Below are 24968 nucleotides of genomic sequence, written 5' to 3'. Positions count from 1 at the left end.
GCCCAGCTAACAGTCAAAACAAAAAGGTTTCCTGTGGGAACCAAGGTCATCATAACAGGTGGTTGGTGAAGGAAGAGAGGAGCTTGCCAGCTATATTCATTTGACAATGTGACTGGTGACGCCTGGGAGGGGGTGGAGATTTACTCTTTTAATTAGGTGAAAACCATGGGAATTTTCAGAGTTGGTTTTCACCGGCTGTGCCAATACGATGTATCCAATAAACATGTTCCTTGAGGAATCTGCCTGCCTCAGAATTCTGCTTTTGATGGGTGCATTACTCAGAACGCTGACATTTGCTCAATGACCTTGTGATTCACTTAACAAATGCAGTGATTTTGAAAAATGTCATAAAATTAGGTATGCCTCATTTAACAACCACTTTGCTTAGCAATGGAAATTCTGGCCCCCATTGTGGTTGTAAGTCAAGGATCACCCGTACCACGTATTTCTTTCCTGAGAAAATATTAGGAGCGCTTTCTCAGGTTGGAGACCATTTAAGAAAGAAAGGCTAATAGCGTTTATTTTATTCTCCACTTTTCTCTCCCTCCGCTGTATTTCCTATCGGTGATTTGTAAAAGAGTGAAGGAAAAGATCTGGTGTGAACCAAAGCAGATCTGGGAGAGGTTAATGGAAAACCTGGATGCCTGGCCTAGAAGAGGAGGCAGGCTGTTCATACTTTATATGACAGGAGAAATACTTTTAAATGGAGAACGTCTAAGAAATAAGTCCCTTTTGGCCAAGACCTTGATAAATGATGCCCCTGTGGCTTGTAATAAAGTGGAACATCTCTCTTGATTCCTCTTCCAATTTTCAAATGAAATTTATAAGCTTTGGGGGCTGCACCACCAACAGGCATCGTGTAGGAGTGCCTTTGATGGCTGCATTGCAATGAGCAGAGATTTATTTTCTTTGATTATAGATCTGTGCGAGTTGATCTTTTTTTCAGTGGTCGGGAGAAAATCTTTTCGCTTGACTGGGCATCCTCTTTTTACTACATTCCTACAGAATGATACCCTCAGAGGTTGGACCAGGTGATCCGTATATCTCTGCCAACTCAGATATATTTAGATTATATAAAATGTCAAATTACTACGAAGATACATGAAAAAGTTATTTAATTTTTCAGCTATAATCTGGATCTGAAAGTTCTGACTTTTTGTTACATCCGTTGTTCTCTGTTTCCTTGCAATGGAAATTAGCACAGTATCCGGTACGGTTTATTCAGTGTTAAACAGGCACAGGGACTCTCTAGGACAGGGGTGTCAAACTCGATGTCATTGAGGGCCGCATCAGAGTGCCAGCTTTGGAAGCCATATTGGTACCAGACGCTTCCATACTGCCACATTCTTGAGCCTGGGAAAATGGGAGGGGGGGAGTTTCTTGGAGTGCATGTGGTTAGACATAATAGCATTCTTCTTCCAAGTCAAGGTCATGTTATTTCTGCACCTGGGTGAGAGGACATGTCAAGTTGGGACAGACGGTGATTGGGGCATCTGATACAATGATGGGTGCAGGGGGTGGGTTTGTAATTTTTTACTTATTGCAAGGAAATCCAGAACTTTCACATTCAGAATTTCCCAGATGTGGCAGTTTACTACTCCAATAAAAAGAACTTTGGAGAGGGTGTCTGTCTCAGAATTATTTGTTGGAGTGGAGGTTTTCTGGAACACTGACATTGGGGGGGGGGGGCAGGATGGGCATCGCCAGAGTGGGTGTGGCCAGATCGATGTCACTCACGTCAGGAGGGGGGGGCGCCTGTGGTGGCCTCAATGCTCTGCCAGTGAAAACAGGTTCTCAAGCTCCATTTTCACCTGCGGTGGCCTCCTCAACCCTCTGCCAGCGAAAACGACGCTCGGGAGGGTTGCCTGTATTGTTAACCGAGGACCAGCTTTGAAGGTTCAACACAAATGACCCTGTACCAAGCTTCTTTCTTACAATCATTATTTAGTAGGAATGAAGAATCAACGTGGCACCCACAAAGGTGGGATTGAAGCTCCATCTGTTGTTGTTGTTGTTGTTTTTTAATGCGTTCCAACTTTAAAGAAAAGACTATAAATGTAGCCAATTCAATTAGTGGAATCAATTATCCTCCAAGGCGGTGTTTGGGTTTCAGGATTCGTTTTACTTTCTAATGCCTGATTGAAAATTTGGTATTTCCAGTGTGTCACATTCAGGCTAAAATGACCAGGGGTTGGGAAGGATTTATCTTCCTCACAGAGCTGGGAAACCACTTAAGGAGAAGGCTGGGCACAAAATACATTAGATTATGGTTAAGCGGCTTAGGACATAAAAACACATTACAACTTTATAGTGCTCTATAAATTACAAGGTTTGCAGAATGTACTTCCACAATGGGAGATAATTACATTCATTAATCTACTACTAAGAGCACATAATGTTGCCTTTCCAAATAGTGCTTGTATTCGGTTTATTCTTGGGCTGATCAGCTAGGGGGGAAAAATAGATTTTTGTTTTTAAAAAAGTGAAAATATATCCCTTTTTCATCTTTTTTGTAACTAAGAAGCAAAATGTAAGCATGGAGTCTCCAATTGTTGACCACTGTGGCGAGCATCCAGCCATAGGTGTGCTGAATCATAGACTTTCTGGTTCAGTAATGGCCATTAGCTTAAAGATCTCCCGTTGTATCTATAAGTGAGAGAAAAATACATTTATCATCCTTGTCATTAAATCATTATAAGTATATTCTGGTTTACCATCTGCTTAGTAGAGTGGTTTTCCAGTCCACCTTTAAATAAAAATTGAAGAAATTCCATGCATTATATTATCTTACAGAGCAGGAGTTTCAAACTTGATTTCATTGGGGGCCACATCAGGGTTATGTTTGACCTCGGGGGGGGGGGGCATGGTTGGTGGGGCGGCATGGCCAGCTAGACATCATTTGTGTCGAGGGCACCTGTGGTGGCCAAGTGCTAAGGCAGGTTTTCCCTCAGAGCCTCCCTCACTCTCATTATAATTTCCTTCCTTCCTTCCTTCCTTCCTTCCTTCCTTCCTTCCTTCCTTCCTTCCTTCCTTCCTTCCTTCCTTCCTTCCTTCCTTCCTTCCTTCTCTTCTTTTTCCTTCCTTCTTCATTCTCCTTCTTCCTTCCTCTCTTTCCTTATTTTTCCTTCCCTGCTCTTTTCCTATCTTTCTTTTTTTCCCCTTGTCTTTCCTCTTTCCCTTTCTCCTTTCCTGTCCCTTCTTGCATCCTCAAATGCTTGTATTTGAGCAAAGGGGAAGCATTTCTCCTTTTTTTTGCTTTTTTGCTTTGTTTGTTTTGCTAGCCCTCTGCCAGTGAAAATGGAACTGGGGGAGCCACATAGGATGGGCCTTGGTTGTTTCCAGGGTAGCCCTGTCAGCCAGATCTAAGCACCCTGCGGGCCGGATCCAGCCCACGGGCCTTGAGTTTGACACCCCTCTTATACAGCTACTTTGGCTTAGTGGTTAAGGTACAGCTTTAGAAACCAGGAGACTGTGAGTTCTAGTCCCACATTAGGCATGAAAGCCAGCTGGGTGACTTTGGGCCAGTTACCTTTTCTTAGCCCAACCTCACTTGGTAGTTATTGTTGTTGTGGGGAAAATAGGAGAAGGAGGGAGTATTATGTATGTTCACACCTTGAGTTACTTATAAAATAATAAAGACAGGATAAAAATGTAATAAATAAATAATAAATACATAGAAGCTACTCCAGGGAAGAGAGCAGTGATCTCAAAATCTGTAAAATGGCAGGAGTGTTATCTAAAATCAAAGCTCTATTTTTGGGGGACATACAGATACTAGTCATTTGATGATGGTAATTGGAAGCAGCAACTCCACTGCTGAGAGAGCCAATGTCACGTGGCCGTGCCAAATGATAAATATAGTTTCTATTATTCTTGTTGCCGTTCTTAGACAGGTCCCATTTAGTGGCAACGTCTCGTGTTCAGGTACCATTTGCAATCTTCCAGATTCGCTAGTGATGCAGCTTTCCAGAAGCCAACAGTGAAGTCATAAATGGTGATCACATGTGACCAAGGGATGGTGCATTCATTGTAACTGTGAGCTGGTTGCCAAGTGCCCAGACTGTAATTATATGACCACAGGGTTGCTATGTCGGCCATGAGGAACAGTTATAAGTTCTTTCATTCAGTGCCACAGTAAGTTCGAACCATTCCTAAATGAATGGTCACTAAACAAGGAGTACCTGTAGACATATGCAGGAGTTGAGCTTTGATCAAAACTCCCTGCCCGCCATTTTGTAGATGTTGATCTCCCATTTCTGTGGATATTTCTGTTAGCCACAGAATACAGGCTGAATAGTCAAGACCTTGTTGATGATCCAAACTCTGTCAAGGATCTTGGAGTACTCATCTCTAATGATCTAAGTGCTAGAGCCGACTGTAACTACATAGCCAAAAAGGCGTTAAGAGTTGTTAAGCTAATCTTACGTAGCTTTTTCTCTGGTAATATTACACTAGTAACTAGAGCATACAAAACATTTGCTAGACCAATACTCAAATACAGCTCATCAGTCTGGAACTCACATTACGTATCTGATATTAACACAGTTGAGAAAGTCCAGAAATATTTCACAAGAAGAGTTCTCCACTCCTCTACTTGCTGCAGTATACCTTATACCGCCAGACTTGAAATTCTAGCCCTAGAAAATCTAGGTCTGATCTAAGTATAGTATATAAAATCATACATTGCAATGTCCTACCTGTCAATGAATACTTCAGCTTCAACCATAACAACACAAGAGCAAACAATAGATACAAATTCAAGGTTAATCGCACCAAACTTGATTGCAGGAAATACGACTTCAGCAACAGAGTGGTCAATGTCTGGAATACTCTACCTCAGGGGTCCCCAACCACCGGTCCGGGGAACAATTTCTACCGGGCTGCCGGTTTGCTGGGTGCCGCCATCTTGTTTTGATGAAAAAGTGCTTCCGGTGAGCTTTTCCGGGTAGAAAGCGGCGTTTGGGTGCTGAAAGAATCCTCGCGCCTTAGTTTCATTGAGGGGGGGGGGCGGCTTTGAACAAAACTAAGGCGCGAGGATTTTTTCAGCATGCATGGCAAGGCGAGCCGAGCGACTGTCCCGAAGCCGTCGCGAAGCCCATCGACACAGATACAAAGGAGGAGTTGAAGGTGGCGGGGAGAAGCAGGGGTCGGCTGGCCGGCCGGTCGCTCGGCTCGCCTTGCCATGCGTGCTGATGCTGGTACCAGGCCGTGGATGATTTTGTGATGCCGGTACCGGGCCGCGGCACAAAAAAGGTTGGGGACCACTGCTCTACCTGACTCTGTGGTTTCTTCCCCAAACCCCAAAAACTTTAACTTTAGACTGTCTACTATTGACCTCACCCCTTTCCTAAGAGGTCTGTAGGCGGCATACATAAGCACACCAACGTGCCTACCGTCCCTATCCTATTGTTTCTTTTATTTTTATTATTTTTCTTATACGTATCCATGAATTTATAACTATGTTTTTACTTAGACATATTATCTTGTAAGCAATTGACAAAAAATAAAATAAATAAATATTTGCCACTATTGCATATTGTCTATTGTGTATCTCAGTTAGCATTTCTCATGTTTACATGTTCCCATAACTTGCACAGCTAAAGTGCCTTATGCACTCTAGGAACTTTTGAAGTTAGTTTCCCTGAATACATTCATCGTTTGAAATACATGAATTTTCGATACAGCCTTTCTAAAATAAACTAAATACATTTCTGCAATAAAGCTGTTTTTTTTAATGACATTGCACACTTTTTAGTAACTTTCAAAAGTGGTATTCAGCAGGTTCTGACCAGTTCTGGAGAACTGGTAGCGGAACTTTTGAGTAGTTCGGAGAACAGGCAAATACCACCTCTGGAGATTTTACAGTATCCTTCCCCTGCCATGCCCACCAAGCCACGCCCACAGAATCAGTAGTAAAAAAATTTGAATCATACCACTGGTAACTTTCAAAGGTGTGTTTGCTTTTAGATGCGGGTGCCCAGGAATCTTGTAGTTTCAAAATTTGTACAATGGTAGTTGTGAAAATTGAGCCATTTTGTGCATCAGTGAAATGTTGATGTATCTACAGAAAAGCTTTGGGATTCTTTTGTGAGCTATGACCAACATTTTCCAGATTTTGACCCCTTCACATGAATGCAACCAGGTGAAGGGATTATAGAAGAGGAAATGTGTAGCTTGGGGGTCTGTTGTGGTTAGCCAGCAGCAGGTGCAGATGGCTGAGGAGAGCGAGGACTCTGATGAGGAGCCAGGACCATTAGGGAGTGGACTGCTGCTTTCAGAAATTTTGGGGGCTGGCAGCAGTGACGAGGAGGTTCTCGAGGAGCCTGTGCCAAGTGTTCGTGAGCACAGGATGATTCGTAGAAGAGAAGAGCTGGAGCAGCACAGGAAACTTGGGAGTTAGGATTCAAAGTAATGGCCCCTCCCTCCAGGGAATATCAGCCTGTTTTCAAAAGGTTTTTGCTTTTGCCAAAAGCAAAAACATTCTGAGGATCCAGCATTGTGTGTAGAGACTCCGGCTTATCTGACGAATTCTGTCAAGGCTTTTCTGGTTGGACTAATTGGCTGCAAGCCATCTTTTATCTACAAAGAAGTTTATTTGTAGATTAAAGCTGTGAAGGTTTGAGTTCCTGCATTTGTTTGAGATTTTCTTGCTGGTAACAGGGTTGAGTCAGAACAGGGTCCAACTGTGGGGTCCTTGGTGCTCTCTGAGCTTGGTTGTTATCTTGCAGACATTTCATTACCAAACTAGGTAACATCATCAGTACTAGAAGGGAATGGGATTAAACCAGTGGTGAGATTCAAATATTTTAACTACCGGTTCTATGGGCGTGGCTTGGTGTGTGTGGCTTGGCTTGGCTTGGTGGGCTTGGCATGGTGGGCGTGGCAGTGGAAGATTAATGCAAAATCCCCATTCCCTCTCACTTCAGGGGGAAGATTACTGCAAAATCCCCCCTCCCCACCCCAATAACTTGCTTTCCAGCTCCGTTCTCCTGTGCAGGGTAACAAAAGAAGACCCAGCTGATCAGCTGGGACTCGGGAGGCAGAGAATAGATGGGGGCAAGACCAGTCAGGGGTGGGATTCCAAACTACTCGAAATTTCTGCTACCGGTTCTCCGAACTACTCAAAATTTCCGCTACCGGTTCTCCAGGACTGGTCAGAACCTTCTCAAAACCACCTCTGGATTAAACCACTCCATTCTAGCACTGATACTGTTACCTAGTTGGGTAATAACCCCACTTCTTTCTAGCACTGATGATGCTACCTAGTTGGATAATGAAATGTCTGCAAGAAAACAACCAAGCTTAGAATGCACCAAGGACTCCACAGAGAAGGGATTGTATAGTTGTGCACCTCCCTCCAAAGTCAGGTGCTAACAATCTTAATTCACTGCTACATGGACAGTGCAGCGGAGACTGTTATGCCAATTCTTATACATCAATGGCCATTGAAATCCATGCATATCTTTTTCACATATAAAACTCTCATTAGCTCTCACACTATTCTTAACAGGTTCTTATCTTTCCTATTACCGCAAATACAAATCCTGAGCGGTTTAGTCGATGCTGAAAGAAATTCTCCCACCCCCTCTTATCAGTGTCTTCCATCATGTAAAAAATATCACCCCCACTCCCTGCTTAACTGTTCTGCTTAAACAGCCTTTATATCCTTCTCCTGGTTAAGTAACTGCTGAAAGCATAGATTGTGAATTACAGGTATTGGCAGTGCATCTTGTAGGTTATCAGAGAACATTTAATTCAGTCCACCGTGAGGATAAATCTAATGTTTAATCCTCTATTCACTCTGTAATCATCTCTCTATTGATCGTGGTGCTTCCCTTCTCTTCTGCTAAATGCCTGCACAGGGTTTTAGAAAGTTTTGAAATGAATGGATGGAAGAGACCGATTCCAATCTGATACATACACATCATTCAATTGAAAACATTTGCCTTTGGTGGTAAAATTAATGCCGCTTGTTGAAGAACAAATAGAAGCATAGGAAGTTACCATCTATTGCCTTGTTTATTGGAAAGTCACAAATGGTGTTGGCGTGACTCTGGAATGCTGCAAGAGTTATACATACATGCCAGTTTACCAAGCACTCAAATTGCGATTGTATGACAGCACCGCAGGGATGCTGCAATATTCATAAGTGCAATGATGATGGTCGTAAGTCACTTCGTTCAGTGCTGTTGTAACTTTGAATGGTTGCTAAATGAATGTTCGTAACTTAAGGACTAATGTGTTTGACTTAAACTAAGACATAGGAATCTACCATAAGCAGCAGTATGCCATAGCTAGCTAGCTAGCTAGCTAGATAGGCAGGTAGGCAGGCAGGCAACATAGACACACACACACACACACACACACACAGAGGGAGTGTGTATGATAAATAGGAAAATAGGTAGTGTCAGCTTTGGAATCCATATTAGCACCAGATGCTTCCACACTGCCATGTTCTTGAGCCTGGGAAAATGGGAGGGGGGAATTTCTTGGAGCGTATGGAGTTAGGCATAATAGCATTCTTCTGTTAAGTCAAGATCATGTTAATTCTGCACCTGATTGAGCGGATGTCCCAAGTTGGGACAGATGGTGATTGGGACATGTGATGCAATGATGAGTACAGGGGGTAGATTTGTAATTTTTTACTTATTGCAAGGAAATCCGGAACTTTCACATTTGGGATTTCCCAGATGTGCCAGTTTACTACTCTAATAAAAGGAACCTTGGAGAAGATGTCTGTCTTGGAATTATTTGTTGGAGTTGAGATTTTCTGGAACGCTGACAGGTAGATATAGACAGACAGGCAGACAGACATAGAGAGAGAGAGACAGAGACAGATATCTGTCTGTTCAGCATTGATTTTTAGCATTTTCTGTATGCAAAGTATGTTTTTTCTTTCACTTAGCCATGGCAATTCCTCTAAAGATAAATTTAAATGTCCAGATTTCATGCTTCTGTCTAATGACTCAAGAGGGCTGAGTTTGCATATCATGCTCAATGAACCTATTTTCCACTTTTAAACAATACATTAAGTTTGGCCAATATTCAAAATCATTCACTAAACAGATTGGGTTCTCACAACATTCTAAGCAATGAAAACCCAGAGCACTTCAGCTAAGCGTGTGAAATATAGCAGTTTGTGCAAATGCATCTTTCACCTGGTTAAGCATGTCATACGAACACAGTCACTGAGTCAGAGCATTGAACGATCCATCTAATTTAGACTCAGATACATTAGAGTTGAACAAAATGTGATGCCTTTTTTTCAAACATTATCAAGATGCAACACTTCTCATCCTATTCCATAGGTTTGAAGAAAGAATGACATCCATGGTTATAAGGGCCTTTTGTACAGGTTGCCCTGTGCACTAATTGTGCCTGTTTTTGGATTGGGAAACCATATTCAGAGAAATTCATGTCTGAGTCATCTCCTGGCTGGATTACTTTAATGGGATATACAGCATATAAGGCTGCCCTTTAAGAGCATTCAGGAACTGCATCTGGTTCAGAATGCACTGGTGCAGTCAGTTTTGGGTGCTTTCTGTTATCCCAACATGGCACTTGTGTCTCCAAATGAGTTTCAGGTGCAATTCAAGATGATGGCTGTCACCTCTAGAGTCCTGATGTAGGAGATGAACAGGCTGAGGCCCAAGGGAGAGGTCAAGTGCATCATCAGTGTTGAGTCCCTTTAGGCCCACAAGATATTTAAATCCAGCCCACCTTAAATTTGCGGATTCTTATCCACCGCCAATTTGCCTTGACTGTTAGTAGTTCAGATTCTTGTAGAGAGTGTTGGCATGCAATCAACCTGTAGTCATTCAGTCCTCCATGCTTCCTGATTTCTTGCATTTGCCATTTACATTACATGGGATCAGGATACTTGCAAGACGATCTGTCTGCTAGTTTCTGCTTGCCCTACTGGAACCAACAGGGTTGGTATGGCCCAATATCTTTCCATCAGGAAATGTCATCTTAGGGATAGCGATAGCACTTACATTTATACACCGCTTCACAGTGCTTTACAGCCCTCTCTAAGTGGTCTTACAGAACATATTGCCCCCAACAATCTGAGTCCTCCTTTTACCTACCCTGGAAGGATGGAAGGGTGAGTCAACCTTGAGCCGATGAGAATCGAACTGCAGGCAGCTGAGAGTCAGCAGAAGTAGCCTGCAGTACTGCATTCTAATCACTGCACCACCATGGATTGTGCTTTCAGTGCCTGCTCTATGGGTCACTGTCCCCGTAGACACCCAGAGACATTCCAACTCAGTTGGCTTTTTATAAGGCATTAAAAACAGAGCCTCAGGCTGTTTCATTGAATTCCACAAAGTGGCACTTCCAGTCTTCCTGAGTCTGTAGTGATTCTCAGTAATCCAAGTCATGGTTGTCCCAAAAGAGCTTTTTCAGGAGGCAACTGGGCTTCCTTGTTGTTGTTTTTCTTTTGAAAACATTTTCCTTCTCATCCAAGAAGGTTTTTCAGCTCTGAAGGAGCCCACTATCCTGTCAGAGCTGAAGAAGCTTCTTGGATGAGAAGTGAAACGTCTTCAAATGAAAAAACAAAGACAGCCCAGTTGCCTCCTGAAAAAGCACCTTGGGACTTCCAGTCATTATGTGAAAAGATTTTCCCCAAAATGTGATCATTATTATTATTTTTCCTCCTCCTCCTCCTCCTCCTCCTCCTCCCCTCCTCCTCCTCCTCCTCCTCCTCCTCCTCCTCCTCCTCCTCCTCCTCCTCCCTCCTCCTTCCTCGTTATAAACAGAAGGATGTCGCAGTGAAGCCACCTGACCTAGGGAACAAGCATCAAGATCCCTTAGCAAAGAAGAAACGGGAAGTGCTTGCTAATGGGTTGCCCTACCACCTAAAAAAGAGCCGGTTGCACTATCACCACTTCCACCATTACCATCACCACTACAATTCAGATCGGGAGAATGACCTCAGCCTCTGTCAACATCTCAGGAAACGGAAGAAGTTCTTTAAAGGGCTCCGACAGGTAAGTAGTCAAACTTTTGGGGTGTTTTCTTTTGAAAGTACTACAACCTCTGCTGTCTTGGGCATGATTTCTTTTCTGGTTATTGGTGTGCTGTAATAGCTCATCAGAGATTGAATAGCTATGTGTCTGAAATGCTACAGGTGTTGGACCAGTAGAGCTTCAAGGTCTCTTCCAATTCTATTATTCTGTTCTGCTATTCTGTTATTTCTTGAGGTTGGACCACTGCAGTTGTTTCTCTGCGAAGGACCACGGGTGAAAAAGAAGCATAATAGTCTTGATGATGTTATATGAGCAGGGATGGGATTCTCCAGGTGTAACAACCGGTTTGCTAATTGCGCTCTTTGCGCACGCATGTGTGCACAGCTATCACAATCACTTACCTTCAATGATACTTCAGGGAAGTAACACAGCTGAGGCGTGGCAATCCGCTTGGCTGTGCGAATCAGCTGAGCAGATATAGGTGAGTACAGCGCAGGGGTGGGCAGGCGGGCCCACATGGTTGTTGGATCGAACCGGTTTTGAGCCAGCTGATCATCGAAGCTAGGGGTTCACCCAAACCGGTCCAAACCAGAAGAATCCCACCCCTGTATATGGGCATTTGAGGTGGTTCACTCTCGGCGTCAAGAGAGCATCTGGGATGTATTTCTGGTCTCCAGGAGTCAAGTTTGGATCAAGAGAGACTTTTCCTTTCTTTAACTCTTCCAAAATGGGAGTTACTCCATTGCAGGAGTCAATGCGGTTGAAGTCAGGTGTGGCTGTATAATAAAAATAGGGTTGACGCCTCAGATTGTGGACACCAAGCCAGAAGAGAAGTGGTTGAGCTTGCAAGCATAATTTGAATCTATTTCTGGCGTTTGGCTCCCCCATTTTTTTTGTTTCTATTTACTGCTACAGTTTTGTACTAATGGGAAGATTAATTGAAATGCAGATCATTAATTAAAGATAATTAAGGACAAAAGAATAGAGAATTAACTGTAAGCAAAACAAATCCAAATGAGAGTTATCTGTTGCAGGAACTGGCTGCTTCCAGAAGACATCTTAAGTGGTTTAATGAACAGATGGACTTCTTTTCCCTTGTCATCTGGCTCAATCTGTTACTCAGGCCCTTTAGTACTTGTTATCTGGAAAGTGAAACTAGACTGGATAGAGGATAATCTTCCAGCAGCCCTGTCTTGAAAGGGCTATATGATCCATGGATTCAGAATCAGGTGCATGTCCAGCTTCAGATAAGCAGGGGAGAGATTGCTTATGTTTTGCAGTGCATTTCGGGTCTCTAAATTATTCTCTACTATCCAACTTTTGGTGTAATTCAGAACTTATTCATGATCTTCATTTTTTTATCGTAAAGTGTAAACTCTTGGGACTATTTTGGAGGAAACAGACAGGGGAAAGAGTCCTTGGTTTCTCCCTGAGCTTGGTTGTTTGTTTGCAGACGTTTCATTACCCAACCTGGTAACATCATCAGCGGGGACAGAGTATGGCATTTGCTTCCTGTTTGTATACAGTATCTTGCCCTGCCTGTATTGATGAGAGTGCGGTTTTATTCTTGGTCATTCCTTGAATAGGTTATTATTTTTTATTTGATTATTTGCTTGGGATTAATCCCTGCTTATCTGGTGTTGGAAGCTGGAGAGGATGTGTTCTGATTTTTTCGTTTCCTTATTAGCTATTTCATTGAACTGTGTGTAAATATGATTTATCTCTATGTGTGGTTTATCTAAATGTGTAAATGGGGTTTATCTCTCTCTCTTCTAATGGAGGGAGAAATGGTTAAACATCCTATCTCCTCTTCCTAATCTGAATGTTCCTTGAACTTGTCAAAGGGGACAGATATGGCAGCATATCTTAATTATCCACTTTTGTTCTCCTTTGATGGTGTCGAGCATCCTCCTGTTGTAAAAACAATGGTTTGCCTCAGGAGATTTAGTTCTTAGAGCAAATTAATTCTTAAGAGGTTTGGAAACGCATGAAAACAGGAAAGAGCTTCTCGGAGAAAGCCATTTTAGCTTTTAAATAAGGTTTTCACTAGTAACCATCATCCAGTGGATCAGATGTGAGAATTTCATTCTCCTTTTCCAATTTTGCTCATAGGGGTGTGAATTCTCTTCTGAATGTCTGGGAGGAAGTGAGAGAGATAGCTGTATACGAGGGTGTTGATAGGCAAGGCATGCATAACATGAGACCAGATGCTATCTCAACTTTCTCAGTCTAGTGCCCTCCAGATATGTGGAATAATTCATCTTCAAATTCCAAGCCAGCGTGCCCAAAGGCTCTTAAGTCGAGTGAGATTCTATTATGATGTATTTATACTATTACTGTATATTTTATCATGTATCTCAAATGTCAACCACTGCAACGTTTCCGAGTCTTTATATGAATCGTCATTTCTGTGACCACTAACTGTAAAGTGTGATTTATCGTATTCCTTCATCCAGGATACTCTTATTCATTTCTGGAAATCTCAAGCATGCAAATGCAACAAACCTGAGCGTATCAGAAAGAGAGCTCTGGAGATGGTGACTAGCCTAGAGATTAGTGAAGTGCTCAGTCTAACATTTTGGAAATTGATCATTCTGGAGAACTCTATAGAAGCGTTTCTCAACTGTAGCCCTTTTAAAATGGATCGACTTCAACTCCCAGAGTTCCCTAGACAGCATGCGGAATTGAAGTCCACCCAGAATTAAGGTTGAAAGACATTGCTCTAGAGATTCCATTCCAAACTGAGACCACGCTGAGCCACCGGTTTTCTGGGATGACCTGGCAGTTTTCTGGAAGTCAATTATAGGAGAAGGAATGACAGAACCCGGGGGCAGAGTTAAAAAAGGGATCCGCCTAGAATCCCTACATAGCCACAAATGAACTAAGTCAAACCTCCCTTGAATTCCTCTGATCCTGATCTAACTACAAGCAGGTGCTAACTATTAGTTGAGATGAATCGAGAGCATAGAGCATGATTAGCAACAAATAGTTTAATGGAACCTTCATGTGTGGACCTGATCTTTCATGCTGGAAATCAAACAGAAAGCAGTTGGATTCTTAGCAATACTTTCCCAACGCAAGAGGCTATGGAATATCAGTAGCTTTGGAAACAGGAAACTCCTGACCCTGTTAGTGTGATTGGATGCTGCTAGATCTAATGTCAAGGAATGCTGATTGGGTTAGTGGATGGCTGTACAGTATATAAAATGAACCGTAGCAGTGACTTTTTGGGTTGAGGTAGAAGCTGCTGGTTATGATCTTGCTTGACAGATGGTTAATGTAATGACAACAAAGTTCTATCTTTTGTAAATAAAATGACACTAAACAACCCAGAACTTGTTGTTTGTTTGCTTGATTTTTTTTCCTGACAAAGCACCTGAACAGAATGCAGAAGCAGAAGGTAAAATGTGGAACAAGGAAATACTGGAAGAATGCATACAGATGTTCTTCTAAACTATTGCGCGACTATACATATATAGCAAAATTAAATAAAAAATCACTACAAAAGGAGCACGTACTATTGTTATTGACAAAATAATCAGCTATAAAATCTGAGCATACTTGTAATCCTCGACTTACTACCTTTCGGTTAGTGACTATTCAAAGTTACAATAGCTTTGAAAAATGGGACTTAAAACTGGTAGCTATGTTTTGGCACTTATGACCATTGTAGCATCCCCACAGTCACATGATCAAAGTTTGGGAGCTTGACAACTGGCATGTATTAATGACAATTGCAGTGTCTCCAGGGTTTTGTAACTATTATTTGTAACCTTCCTAGCCAGTGGTGGTATTCTACTGGTTCAGGTTGGTTCGACCGATAGTAAAAAATGTTACAATTCTGCCAAACCGGTAGTAAAAAAACAGCTACCGGTTCAACCGAACCGGTATTTCTTTTTTTTTTTCCTCCCAATGATCAGATATTCTAATGATCAGCTGTGCCAGGATCCCTCTCACTGTCTTACTGATTCGCCCAGGAGGCTTCCCTGAGGCCCAGGACGCAAAAAATCCCAGAGCGTGGGAGGTGCTGCAAAAAAATAAGAAGCCATGCCCACCCAGTCACATGGCCATGCCCACCTAGCCATGCCCACCTTGCTACACCCACAGAACCGGTAGTAAAAATATTTGCATCCCACCCCTGTTCCTAGCTAGGTGTCTATGGAGATTCTCAGTCATCGTGGTTGTCCCAAAAGTGCTTTTTCAAGAGGCAACTGGACTTTCTAGTTTTTCTTCAAAGTCCACATTTTGGACAGAGAGGACTGCTGGTTTGAAAGAGGGGTCAAAGAGGCCATCTATGTCAAAATTGAATGGCCTTCTCTCAACAGAGGAGGAGGGATACGACATCATCTATCTCCAATCTACAACACAGTCCTTTCAACAGTTCCAAGAAGACTTCACATCCATTTGCACCACTCAGGTGACCCTGATGACGTAGATCAGTGGTAGCTAACCTTTTTGGACTCCTGTGCCAAAAATTTTGTGCGCGTTTGCACGCTCGCGCTCACATGCCAGCACACAGAAGGCAATGGGCATCCCCCTACGCCCCCTACTTATGCATGCGCAAACCCCACCCATTCACCCCTGCCGTCCCCTTACCTGCACAGCGCCTCACAGCTGATTTTTGACGAGCTTGAGGCCTTTTTCGGCCTCCCAAAGGCTTGAGGAAGGCTCCTGCAGTCTTTGCAGGCCAAAATCTAGTCCCGTTTCATTACTTCCGGTATTTTCGGAAGAACAGGAAGTGATAAAACGGGGCTAGTTTTCGGCCTGCAAAGCCTGCAGAAGCCTTCCTCAAGCATTTGGGAGGCAGAAAAGGCCTCAAACCCATCGAAAATCAGCTGTGAGGCACACACATGCTCAGTGAGGTAAGTTTGCCTGCGGCTCGCGTGCCGGCACAAATGGCTCTGCATGCCACCTGTGGCACGCACTCCATAGGTTCGCCATCACGGAAATAGTTAAACCTTCAGGTGGCCTCAATGACTCTCTAAAATAATGCAAATGACCAGCTATCTGCAAGGAATATAAAACGTTCCACTCCTCACCATCCAATCAGAGCTGAAGAAGCTTCTTGGATGAGAAGTGAAACATCTTCAGGGAAAAACCAGAAAGTCCAGTTGCGTCTTGAAAAAAGCACCTTTGGGACTTGCTAGCTAGCTTCCAACAAGCAAAGTCAACTGGGGTGGGGAGAGCCATATTTGCTTAACAAATGCATGTTTCACTTAATAACTGCGTCCAAAAAGGTTGTAAAATGGCACACAACTCATTTAACAGCTGTGTTGCTTAGCAACAGAAATTTGGGGCCCAATTGTGGTCTTAAGTTGAGGACTGTCTGTACTCTCTGTGCAAGCAAATTATAGTCTTTAGAAATAATTCAGGGCTGGGATGGGGGACAGATAGAACCAGCAGAGCTGGTTCTAGCTGCTGCCTGTTGAATGTGCAGGAGATGTTATTCCACTTTTCTGACACAATGTTTGGTAACTGATGTTCCATGACTGAGAACTGTGTGAGAGAAAGGCAGGAGATTTAATTAGTCCCCAGATCCACCACTGTGTATGGAAATGTTCAGTTTAGCTCAGCTGTGTGCCACTGTGGAACTGTCTGCTGGTGCCACTTTTAATAAAGTGCAAATCAGACTTCAGACAAAACCATATGCTGAATGCTAAGTTCTGTAATCTCTCCAGCTTTCCATTAACTGTTCAGGCAACACTCCTTCTAAGTGGGGGAAATACCTCTTTAATCTAAAGGATGCCAGTCCCACCTCAGCATGAGTGTCCTTGTATCAGGAGCTGGATGATGAAGGTGTCACCACCTGCTTTTAATTCTGGTGTGAAATGTGTAACTTTCCCAGGTTAACATTCCTGACTTTAAATATAAAAAAGGTATGATCTTGACTTTTTGGGGGAGGGGGGGGGGTTGTTTCTCTAAAACAAACAAATGCTATCTCGTAGTGCCTTAAGAAAGAAGAAAGAAATATTCATCTGATTCAGTTCCAAGTAGGGAGAAAAACACTGGAAACATGGAGGCTGATTGGAAAGATGGTTTATTGGTGAAGAGGACCACATAGGTTTGAGGTCCTGGGCAGCTGAACAGATGGAGAGGAGAGTGAGAGGTATTTATATCCTCTCTTGGGCTCTCTTGGTCCTTGAGCTTCCTGTACCTATGGCAAGGGTATGTATTCTATTGGTTGCTGTCAGACTCCCATGGGGCTATGCAGCGGTCTTGTTTTTCCTGAAGTCAAGTTTGGTTGAAGTGTGCTGATGCAATGAAGGGGCTGAGAGCTAATCAGACATGCTGGGAGTAATGGATTACCAAATCTGCCTTTCTAAAAGATGGCCTCAGCTTAGTATCTGCTTGGGGGTAGGGAGATGAGGCTCTGAGTTTCTGTCTTTAGAAACATGTTTCTCCTTTAGGGAAATATAATATTCTGCCTTTTTAATATTTCCTAAAATATTTCATTCTTCTAAGAGGGGTGGGTGCTAACTTTCTTCAATAGGGACATAGTATCCAGAGACCAGGAAGTTGTTGCCGCGGTCTACTTTGTCCTGGCCTGATCCCATTTGGAAAACTCTGTTCAGTTTTGGATACCATCATTCAAAACTTGAGCAAATCCAATGGATGGCTCCCCCAAAATTATGGGGTCTCCAAACCAAGGAACAGTTGAAAGATCTAGAAAAGCTTAGCATAGAGATAAGAGGTGAAATGATAAAAGAAAATCTAATTTTTTTCACAGGCAAAAGACATTTTTTATCAGCATGGCCCCAGTTTAGCCCTGCATTGGTCAGAAATAATTTCCCATGTTCCATTTCTCTGCTATTTGAAGTGCTGCTCCAGGGAACTCCAGGAAAATATACTTTCCTCAAGGACTAAGGAAGACCACACCTAGAATACTGCATCCAGTTTTGGTTACCACACTATAAAAAAGATGTTGGGTCTCTAGAAAGAGTGCAGAGAAGAGCAACCAGGATGATTTGGGGACTGGAGACTCAAACATATGATGAACAGCTACGGGAACTGGGCTTGGCTAGTCTAGTAAAGAGAAGGACCAGGGGAGACATGATAGCAGTCTTCCAATATTTGAGGGGCTGCCACAGAGAGGAAGGAGTCAAGCAATTTTCCAAGGCACCTGAAGGCCAGACAAGGAACAATGGGTGGAAACTGATCAAGAAGAGGTTTAACCTAGAAATAAGGAGAAATTTTCTGACAGTGAGAACAATCAACCAATGGAACAGAAGTTGCCTTCAGAAGTTGTGGGATTGTCATCGCTGAAGGCTTTCAAAAAGAGACCGGATTGCCATCTGTCAGAAATGGTGTAGGGTCTCCTGCTTGGGCAGGGGGTTGGACTAGATGACCTACAAGGTATCTTCCAACTCTGTTATTCTGTTATTAGATATTATTCTTCAGAAACTATTTTCCACATCTGTAACTTATTTCTAGACAGCCAAATCTGAGTCAAGAGTCAGATGTTCTACCAAGAACACCCCACCAATATTCCACAATCACATTCCTGGGTGTCTCTTCTACCATTGCTTATCACCAGAAGTAAGATGATCCTGACAGGGGCAAAAAAAATCAAGATGGCCTCCACAACCACACACTCCAAGCCCCACCCCTTTTCTCCAAAGGGTCAGGATTCTGCAGGGTGAAGACTATCTCGACCCGCCCCACTCCCTGCAGGAACCCTGCAACTCTGCTATATTTGACTTATGCTAAGCGTTTCTACCTTTCTTGCTTTCTCTCTCTCTCGTATCATTTTATGTTAATCCAATTATTAGAACAGCTCCTAATTAATTTTCAGAAGGAAATCACGGAGCTGTCCAAGGTGACATAATTTACAAGTGATATCCATGATGAAAGGCAAGCAACCTGTTGCGAGCCCAGGAGGCAAAAACAAGGAGGGTGATATTTTTTAAAAGGCTCTGGAAGCCTTCCAAATATTAGTTAAGTCAGTGTTTTATTTCCAACAGGGTAAAAAGAAGACCTCAAATATTTTCTCATAATTTAACTGGGTTCATGCAATCAGGGAAACTTGAAACTCAAATTAATGAAAAATAATTTCTCTATTTATGTGGCATACTTTGGTTAAAACAAATAAAACACCTCATGGCTCAATAAAATAGATGGATCCACCTAATATATTAAGATAATGAGTGGATTTCCCGTGCATGCTAAGCCATAATATATCCAGATCCATTCCCGCCCACCCCCAAGTTTAATGAATTCAGTCTAAAAGTCACGATAGTACTCTAGAGTTCTTTTATTTAATAGAAGTGTGGTATTTTCTTCAATTTGTAGACTAACTCTGAGTAATAGATTCTGGAAGGAGGCTGGGGGATCCCTCTGACCCCCAAATTGAAAAATATCTTGACTCCCTGCATGATCAGATATACACCATGGTTTAGAAATACAGGGGTGCAAAATGAACCCAAAAGCTGAACAGTTGAAGTCAGCATGAATCTAGTACTTGTGTGGCATGTGATTTAATATTTAATAATCCTTGGTTTAAAATCTTCAATGAATGCAACCTATGTCTTAGAAATGACTTTACACCGAGACATCTCCTTTCTAAGGATCAAAGGAAAGGAAAGGTTTCCCTTGATCCTGACAGTTCCTTGGACCAATCTTTTCTTGTTTTCTTAAGCAACAGGCCTTGGGAATTTCTCAATAATCTATTATCTAACTTAGCTTATTTTTATGAGAGCAGTGAAGGTCAACCAGCTACTACCACCTGCTGTGTCTGACCACTAAATTACACATTGAAGACCCAGCTAGCATTCCTTTTGGTTCTATAATACACAGTTGGAATAACTGTAGGGAATGTACGCTGATTATAAGACATGTTAGGAAATGTTGCAGTCCTGGCACATACCGTAATATGGGTTCTTATTTCTGAAATATCCTTGCCCCTCAAAATCCAGTTTCTTCAAATGGATACCTTTCTGGAAACATACACGACAGGTGTGCGATCTCTGATAAATGCTCCCTGGGTGCTCTATGAAACAGTCTGTTTCTGTGGTGTATGGACCATGACAGGTAGTCCTTGACTTACAATAGTTCATTTAGTGACTGTTCAAAGTTACAATGGCATAGAAAAAACTGACTTTTTCACAGTTGTGACCTTTCCAAAATCCCCGTGATTATGCCATCAACATTCAGATGCTTGGCAACTAGTTTACACCGTTTTTCCACACTTATGGCTGTTGCAGCATAGAGTGTGCGGTGGCCTAAGGCTGGAGCTCTCGCCTCACAATTAAGAGGCTGGGAGTTCAATCCTAGGTAGAGGCAGACATTTCTCTCTCTGAGAATATATCTGCTGACCAAAACTCCACATTGGTGACAGGAAGGGCATCCGGCCATTAAAACACTCTGCTAGCTCCATTCAGTTGCCCAGACTCCACCCCGCAAGGGATTATGGGTCATTAAATGAAGATGATGACAGTTGCAGCATCCCGAAGGTCATGTGCTCAAAATTCAGATACTTGGCAACTGACTCATATTTATGACAGTTGCCGTGTTCCCGGGGTCATGGGATCCCCTTTTGCAACCTTCTGATGAGCAAACTCTGGGGAAGCCTGATTTACTTAACAACTGTGTTACTAACCTAACAACTGTAGTGATTCACTTCACACATGTGGTTGTAAATTGGGGCAAGACTCGCTTTAAAAATGTTTCACTTATCAACAGAAATATTGGGTTCCACTGTGGCCGTAAGTCAAGCACTACCTGTATATCATATGAAAGCCAGTGTGGTGTAGTGGCTAAGATGCTGGCCTAGAAACCAGGTGACTGTGAGTTCTAGTCCCACCTTAGACATGAAGGCCAGCTGGGTGATTTTGGGCCAGTCATTTTCTCTCTCTTTCTCAGCCCAACCCACCCGACAGGGTTGTTTTCTGGGGAAAATAGGAAGAGAAAAGAGAATTATATATGTTCACTGCCTTGAGTTACTTATAAAAGTAATAACGGCAGAATAAAAAAATGAATAAATATTTAAAAAATGTGTCTTTTTCATGTCTATATTAAATTTATATGCAGATACAGGGGTTGTATCTGCACTCCTGCATCAAACTGTGAGCGTATGGTGTGTGTGTGTGTGAGTGAGACAAGGAGATGGGAGAACATGGATGTAAAATCAATTATTTTTGAATCTGAACACATTTCATAAAGCACACATTTTAATTGGTGCATTGTTGGTGTTACGGATTGCTTTGCCTCATTTGAAGTGCAAAATTGGATCTCAGCCAGCATATAGATTGAGAAAGTGGGATGGTGCCATATTATAATATATAGATATTATAATATATAGATAATGGTGGAGCTCAAACAAACCTCTTGATCATCCTTCAGCTAAGCTGGGGAGGAAAAGAGGCTTTGAGGAAGGCATTTGGCAAACATTTCTGTACTCTCTTTTAATGATTCCTCCATGCTGCCTTGCCATTAATTACCTGGGCTGTCAGGGAGGAAGTGAACAAGGCAGGTAGTGGGAAAGGAGAGAACAGAAATGGCTCTTGTAGAATCTAACCTGCAGGTGGGCATGAGACAGAAACATAAGACATGAGCTGCCACTAGTCCATTCCCATTAGCGTTGAAAAGCAGTTTTTCTAATGTAAACAGCTCTTCCTATGTGTCTCTTTCTAGGCTCAGTAGAAACTAATTAGTACCTAGAAAAAGGGGGAAAAAAATTAATGGAAGATAGCAGACTTTCAATTATTCGAGGAGCTGTCAGTTCTCCAAAGCACCCGAGAGCAGGACAAGAAGCAATGGATGTAAGATCATTAAAGAGAGACCCAACCTAGAATTAAGGAGAAATTTCTTGACAGCGAGAACAATTAATCAGTGTGCTAGCTTATTTCCAGAAGTTGTGGGTGTTCCATCCTTGGAGGTTTTCTAGAAAAGATTGTACAGTCAGAATGGTATAGGGTCCTTTGCTTTTGTAGGCGGTTGGAGTAGAAAGGCCCTTTCAACTTCTTGTTCTATATTCCGTGTTCTAATTTTCATTTTTACTAGGCTAATTGCATCTGCAATAGATATGCCTTGTTTGTTTGAGATTTCACCTATGGGATGGACATTAGAAATGAAGAGGTTAGTTGTAAATGGAAAAAAACCAGGGAGAAGGGAGCGTTTCATTCTCAAAATCCCTCTGTTATGATGTTACTACTCTGTTACTTTGATAACATGTTGGAAGAACCAAATTTGGTATCTGGTCTCGAAGGGGTAAAGAAGCATTTGTCCCAAAGGTACTTTTTCAAAAGGCAAATGGACTTCCTTGTTTTTTTCCCCTTGAAGATGTTTCACTTCTCATTCAAGAAGCTTCTTCAGTTCTGACTGATGGTGAAGAATGGAAGGATTGATATTCCTTGCAGTCATCTGGTCATTAGCAGTCTTTCTGAGAGTCATTGGAGGCCACTTGGAGGTTTATCTCTGCCCTCAGGGTCACCTGAATAGTGCAAATGGGTGTGGAGCCTTCTTGGAACCGCTGCAAGGGCTGTGTTGTAAACAGGAGATAGATGGTGTTGTATCCCTTCCCTTCCATTAGGAACATAAGTCCTTCCATTCTCCACCATTCAGTCAGAACTGAAGAAGCTTCTTGGGTAAGAGGCAAAATGTCTTCAAGGAGAAAACAAGAAGGTCCAGTTGCCTCTTGAAGAAAAGCACCTTTGAGACAACCATGACCTGGACGACTGAGAATCTCCACATACTTCCTTTTTCTGTAGCTTCAGAATTGAAAATTGTTCTACACTGATGTTTCTCAATCGTGGCAACTGCATGGACTTCAAACCCCAGAATTCCTCAGCCAGCCATGAATGAATGTAACTTGGAGCTAGGTGTTGGACTCCAAATCCAAGAAGTTTACTTGGAAGCTAATGTGACATCCCCATTAAAATCAAGAAAAGTAATGTTCAGCTTGTTAAAGCTAAATGTTTTCAGAGGAAAAAAAAAAAAACCCAAAGTCCGGTTTACCTTTTGAAAAAGCACCTTTGGGATAACCATGACCCGAGAATCTCCATAGACATAAAGAAGTATTTGCTTCTGTTGTCCCAAAGGTACTTTTTTAGGAGGCCAAAATGGATGACTGAGAATCTCTACAGACTTTTAGCTACACGATTTGGGATGACACCTTTTGAAGGGTGTGGAATGGATTTCCAGAGGAAAAACAAAATTGCAGACTACGGGAACCAGGAACACTGCTCAGGTGACCCTGAGGACACAGATAAACCTCCAAGTGTTTCAACGACCCTCTAAATCAAGGGTTTCCAAACTTGGCAAGTTTAAGACTTGTGGACTTCAACTCCCAGAATTCCTGGGCTAATGTGACTGGAGAAGGAATTCTGGGAGTTGAAGTCCACAAGTCTTAAACTTGCCAAGTTTGGAGACCTCTGCTCTAAAAGGATGCATATGACCAGCTGTCTGCATGGAATATAAATCCTTCCATTCCCCACTATCCTGTCAGAGCTGAAGAAGCTTCTTGAATAAGAAGTGAAACATCTTAAAAAAACTTCAACAACAAAGTCCAGTTGCCTCCTTAAAAAGCACCTTTGGGGCAACCATGATTTGGATGACTGAGAATCTCTACAGAATTTACTCCCGTCATTTGATAGAACCCCTGCGAAGGCGGTGGGGGGGAGGAATGGAAACCTTCACTTTTTATCTGCAAGTGGACACATCTCCCTGCAACCTTTGACAAAAAGAAAAGCAAAAGAGAAAAAGTCTGTTTGTCCTCTAGCCAGGAGATTAACTTGGGAAAGGAGCATCCGGTTCAGTTTGGATGGCTTCCCACTGTGCTCCTGGGGGAGTTGTCAGAGCACTGACAATTGATTTACAACATGCTGTTTCAAGTTTGGATTTGCAGTCTTAACATTGACATCTTAGTGCTCTTCAGCAAGTGCTTTCATTATGGCGGGTCCGACAGCTGCTAATTGAAAAGAACGCAGCAGAGAGTCTGGAATACTCTACCTGACTCTGTGGTTTTTTTTCCCCAAACCCCAAAAACTTTAATCCTAGACTGTCTACTATTGACCTCACCCCTTTCCTAAGAGGTCTGTAGGAGGTGTACATAAGCACACCAACATGCCTACGGTCCCTGTCCTATTGTTCCTTTTATTTTTCTTATACGTATCCATGTATTCATAACTATGTTTTTACTTATACCTATTATCTTGTAAGCAATTGACAAATAAAAATAAATAAATAAAATAAAAAGAGTTCTGGGGAAAGGGAGGAAAGGATGAATGATTTGCATAGATCAAGTCTGCGGATTTCCATTGTGAGGAATCTGAAAACTGGCCTGCACCAAATAAATGCATGTACACCCACACAGACACCTTCAAAAGCTGAAGTCTAACACACAGGATGTGCTATTGCTGTACAGCTGACCCAGACATTCCTACTGCTGTCAGATGAATCCACTGCCTGATCCAGGAGTGATGCTTCAGTCCATCTGCCTGCCAACCATTTTCTAGAGCAATGTTTCTCAACACTGGCCGTTTGAAGAGGGGTGGACTTCAACTCCCAGAATTCTCTAGCCAGCAAAATTTTTCTGGGAGTTGAAGTCCACCAATCTTCAAGAGGCCAAAGAAACACTGGTCTGGACCTTCCCATTCATCACAAAGTAGGCTGACTGGGAGGGAATAATTTCCACTTTTAATCCCTTCTCCCCAAAAAGGAAATAAATAACATGCAGGGTAGTGTGACGGAGTGGAATGCCACCATATTAAAAGTCAACTCTAATCCTTCTTCTGGTCAAATTGATAAAGTCTGCTGCCACAAAGAAGAGGGAGTTAAAACTATTCTCCAAAACACCAGAAGGCAGGACAAGAAGCAGTAGATGGAAACTAATCAAGGAGAGAAGCAACCTAGAACTAAGGAGAAATTTCGTGACAGTTAGAACAATTGATCAGTGGAACAACTTGCCTCCAGAAATTGTGGATGCTCCAACACTGGAAGTTTTTCAGAGATTGAACAACCATTTGTCTGAAATGGTGTAGGGTTTCCTGCCTAAGCAGGGGG

At 42.5% G+C, this 24968-nt stretch overlaps 1 protein-coding gene across 7 annotated transcripts in view; it reads left to right on the top strand.

The window, feature by feature from the left end:
- Positions 1-24968, top strand: part of AUTS2 (activator of transcription and developmental regulator AUTS2) — a 983444-nt gene that overhangs the window by 197717 nt on the left and 760759 nt on the right. For all 7 annotated transcript variants that reach the window (XM_087926163.1, XM_087926175.1, XM_087926166.1 and 4 more), the window contains exon 2: positions 10761-10991. In XM_087926163.1, coding sequence (XP_087782289.1) covers positions 10761-10991 — 231 coding nt within the window. The remainder of the gene's footprint in view (positions 1-10760; positions 10992-24968) is intronic.

This window comes from Pseudonaja textilis, chromosome 1 (assembly GCF_049901715.1).
Source record: "Pseudonaja textilis isolate UNSWEBS1 chromosome 1, rPseTex1.2, whole genome shotgun sequence".
Taxonomy (NCBI): domain Eukaryota; kingdom Metazoa; phylum Chordata; class Lepidosauria; order Squamata; family Elapidae; genus Pseudonaja; species Pseudonaja textilis.
Note: the sequence above shows the minus strand (reverse complement) of the source record. Positions and strands in the feature narration are given on the sequence as shown.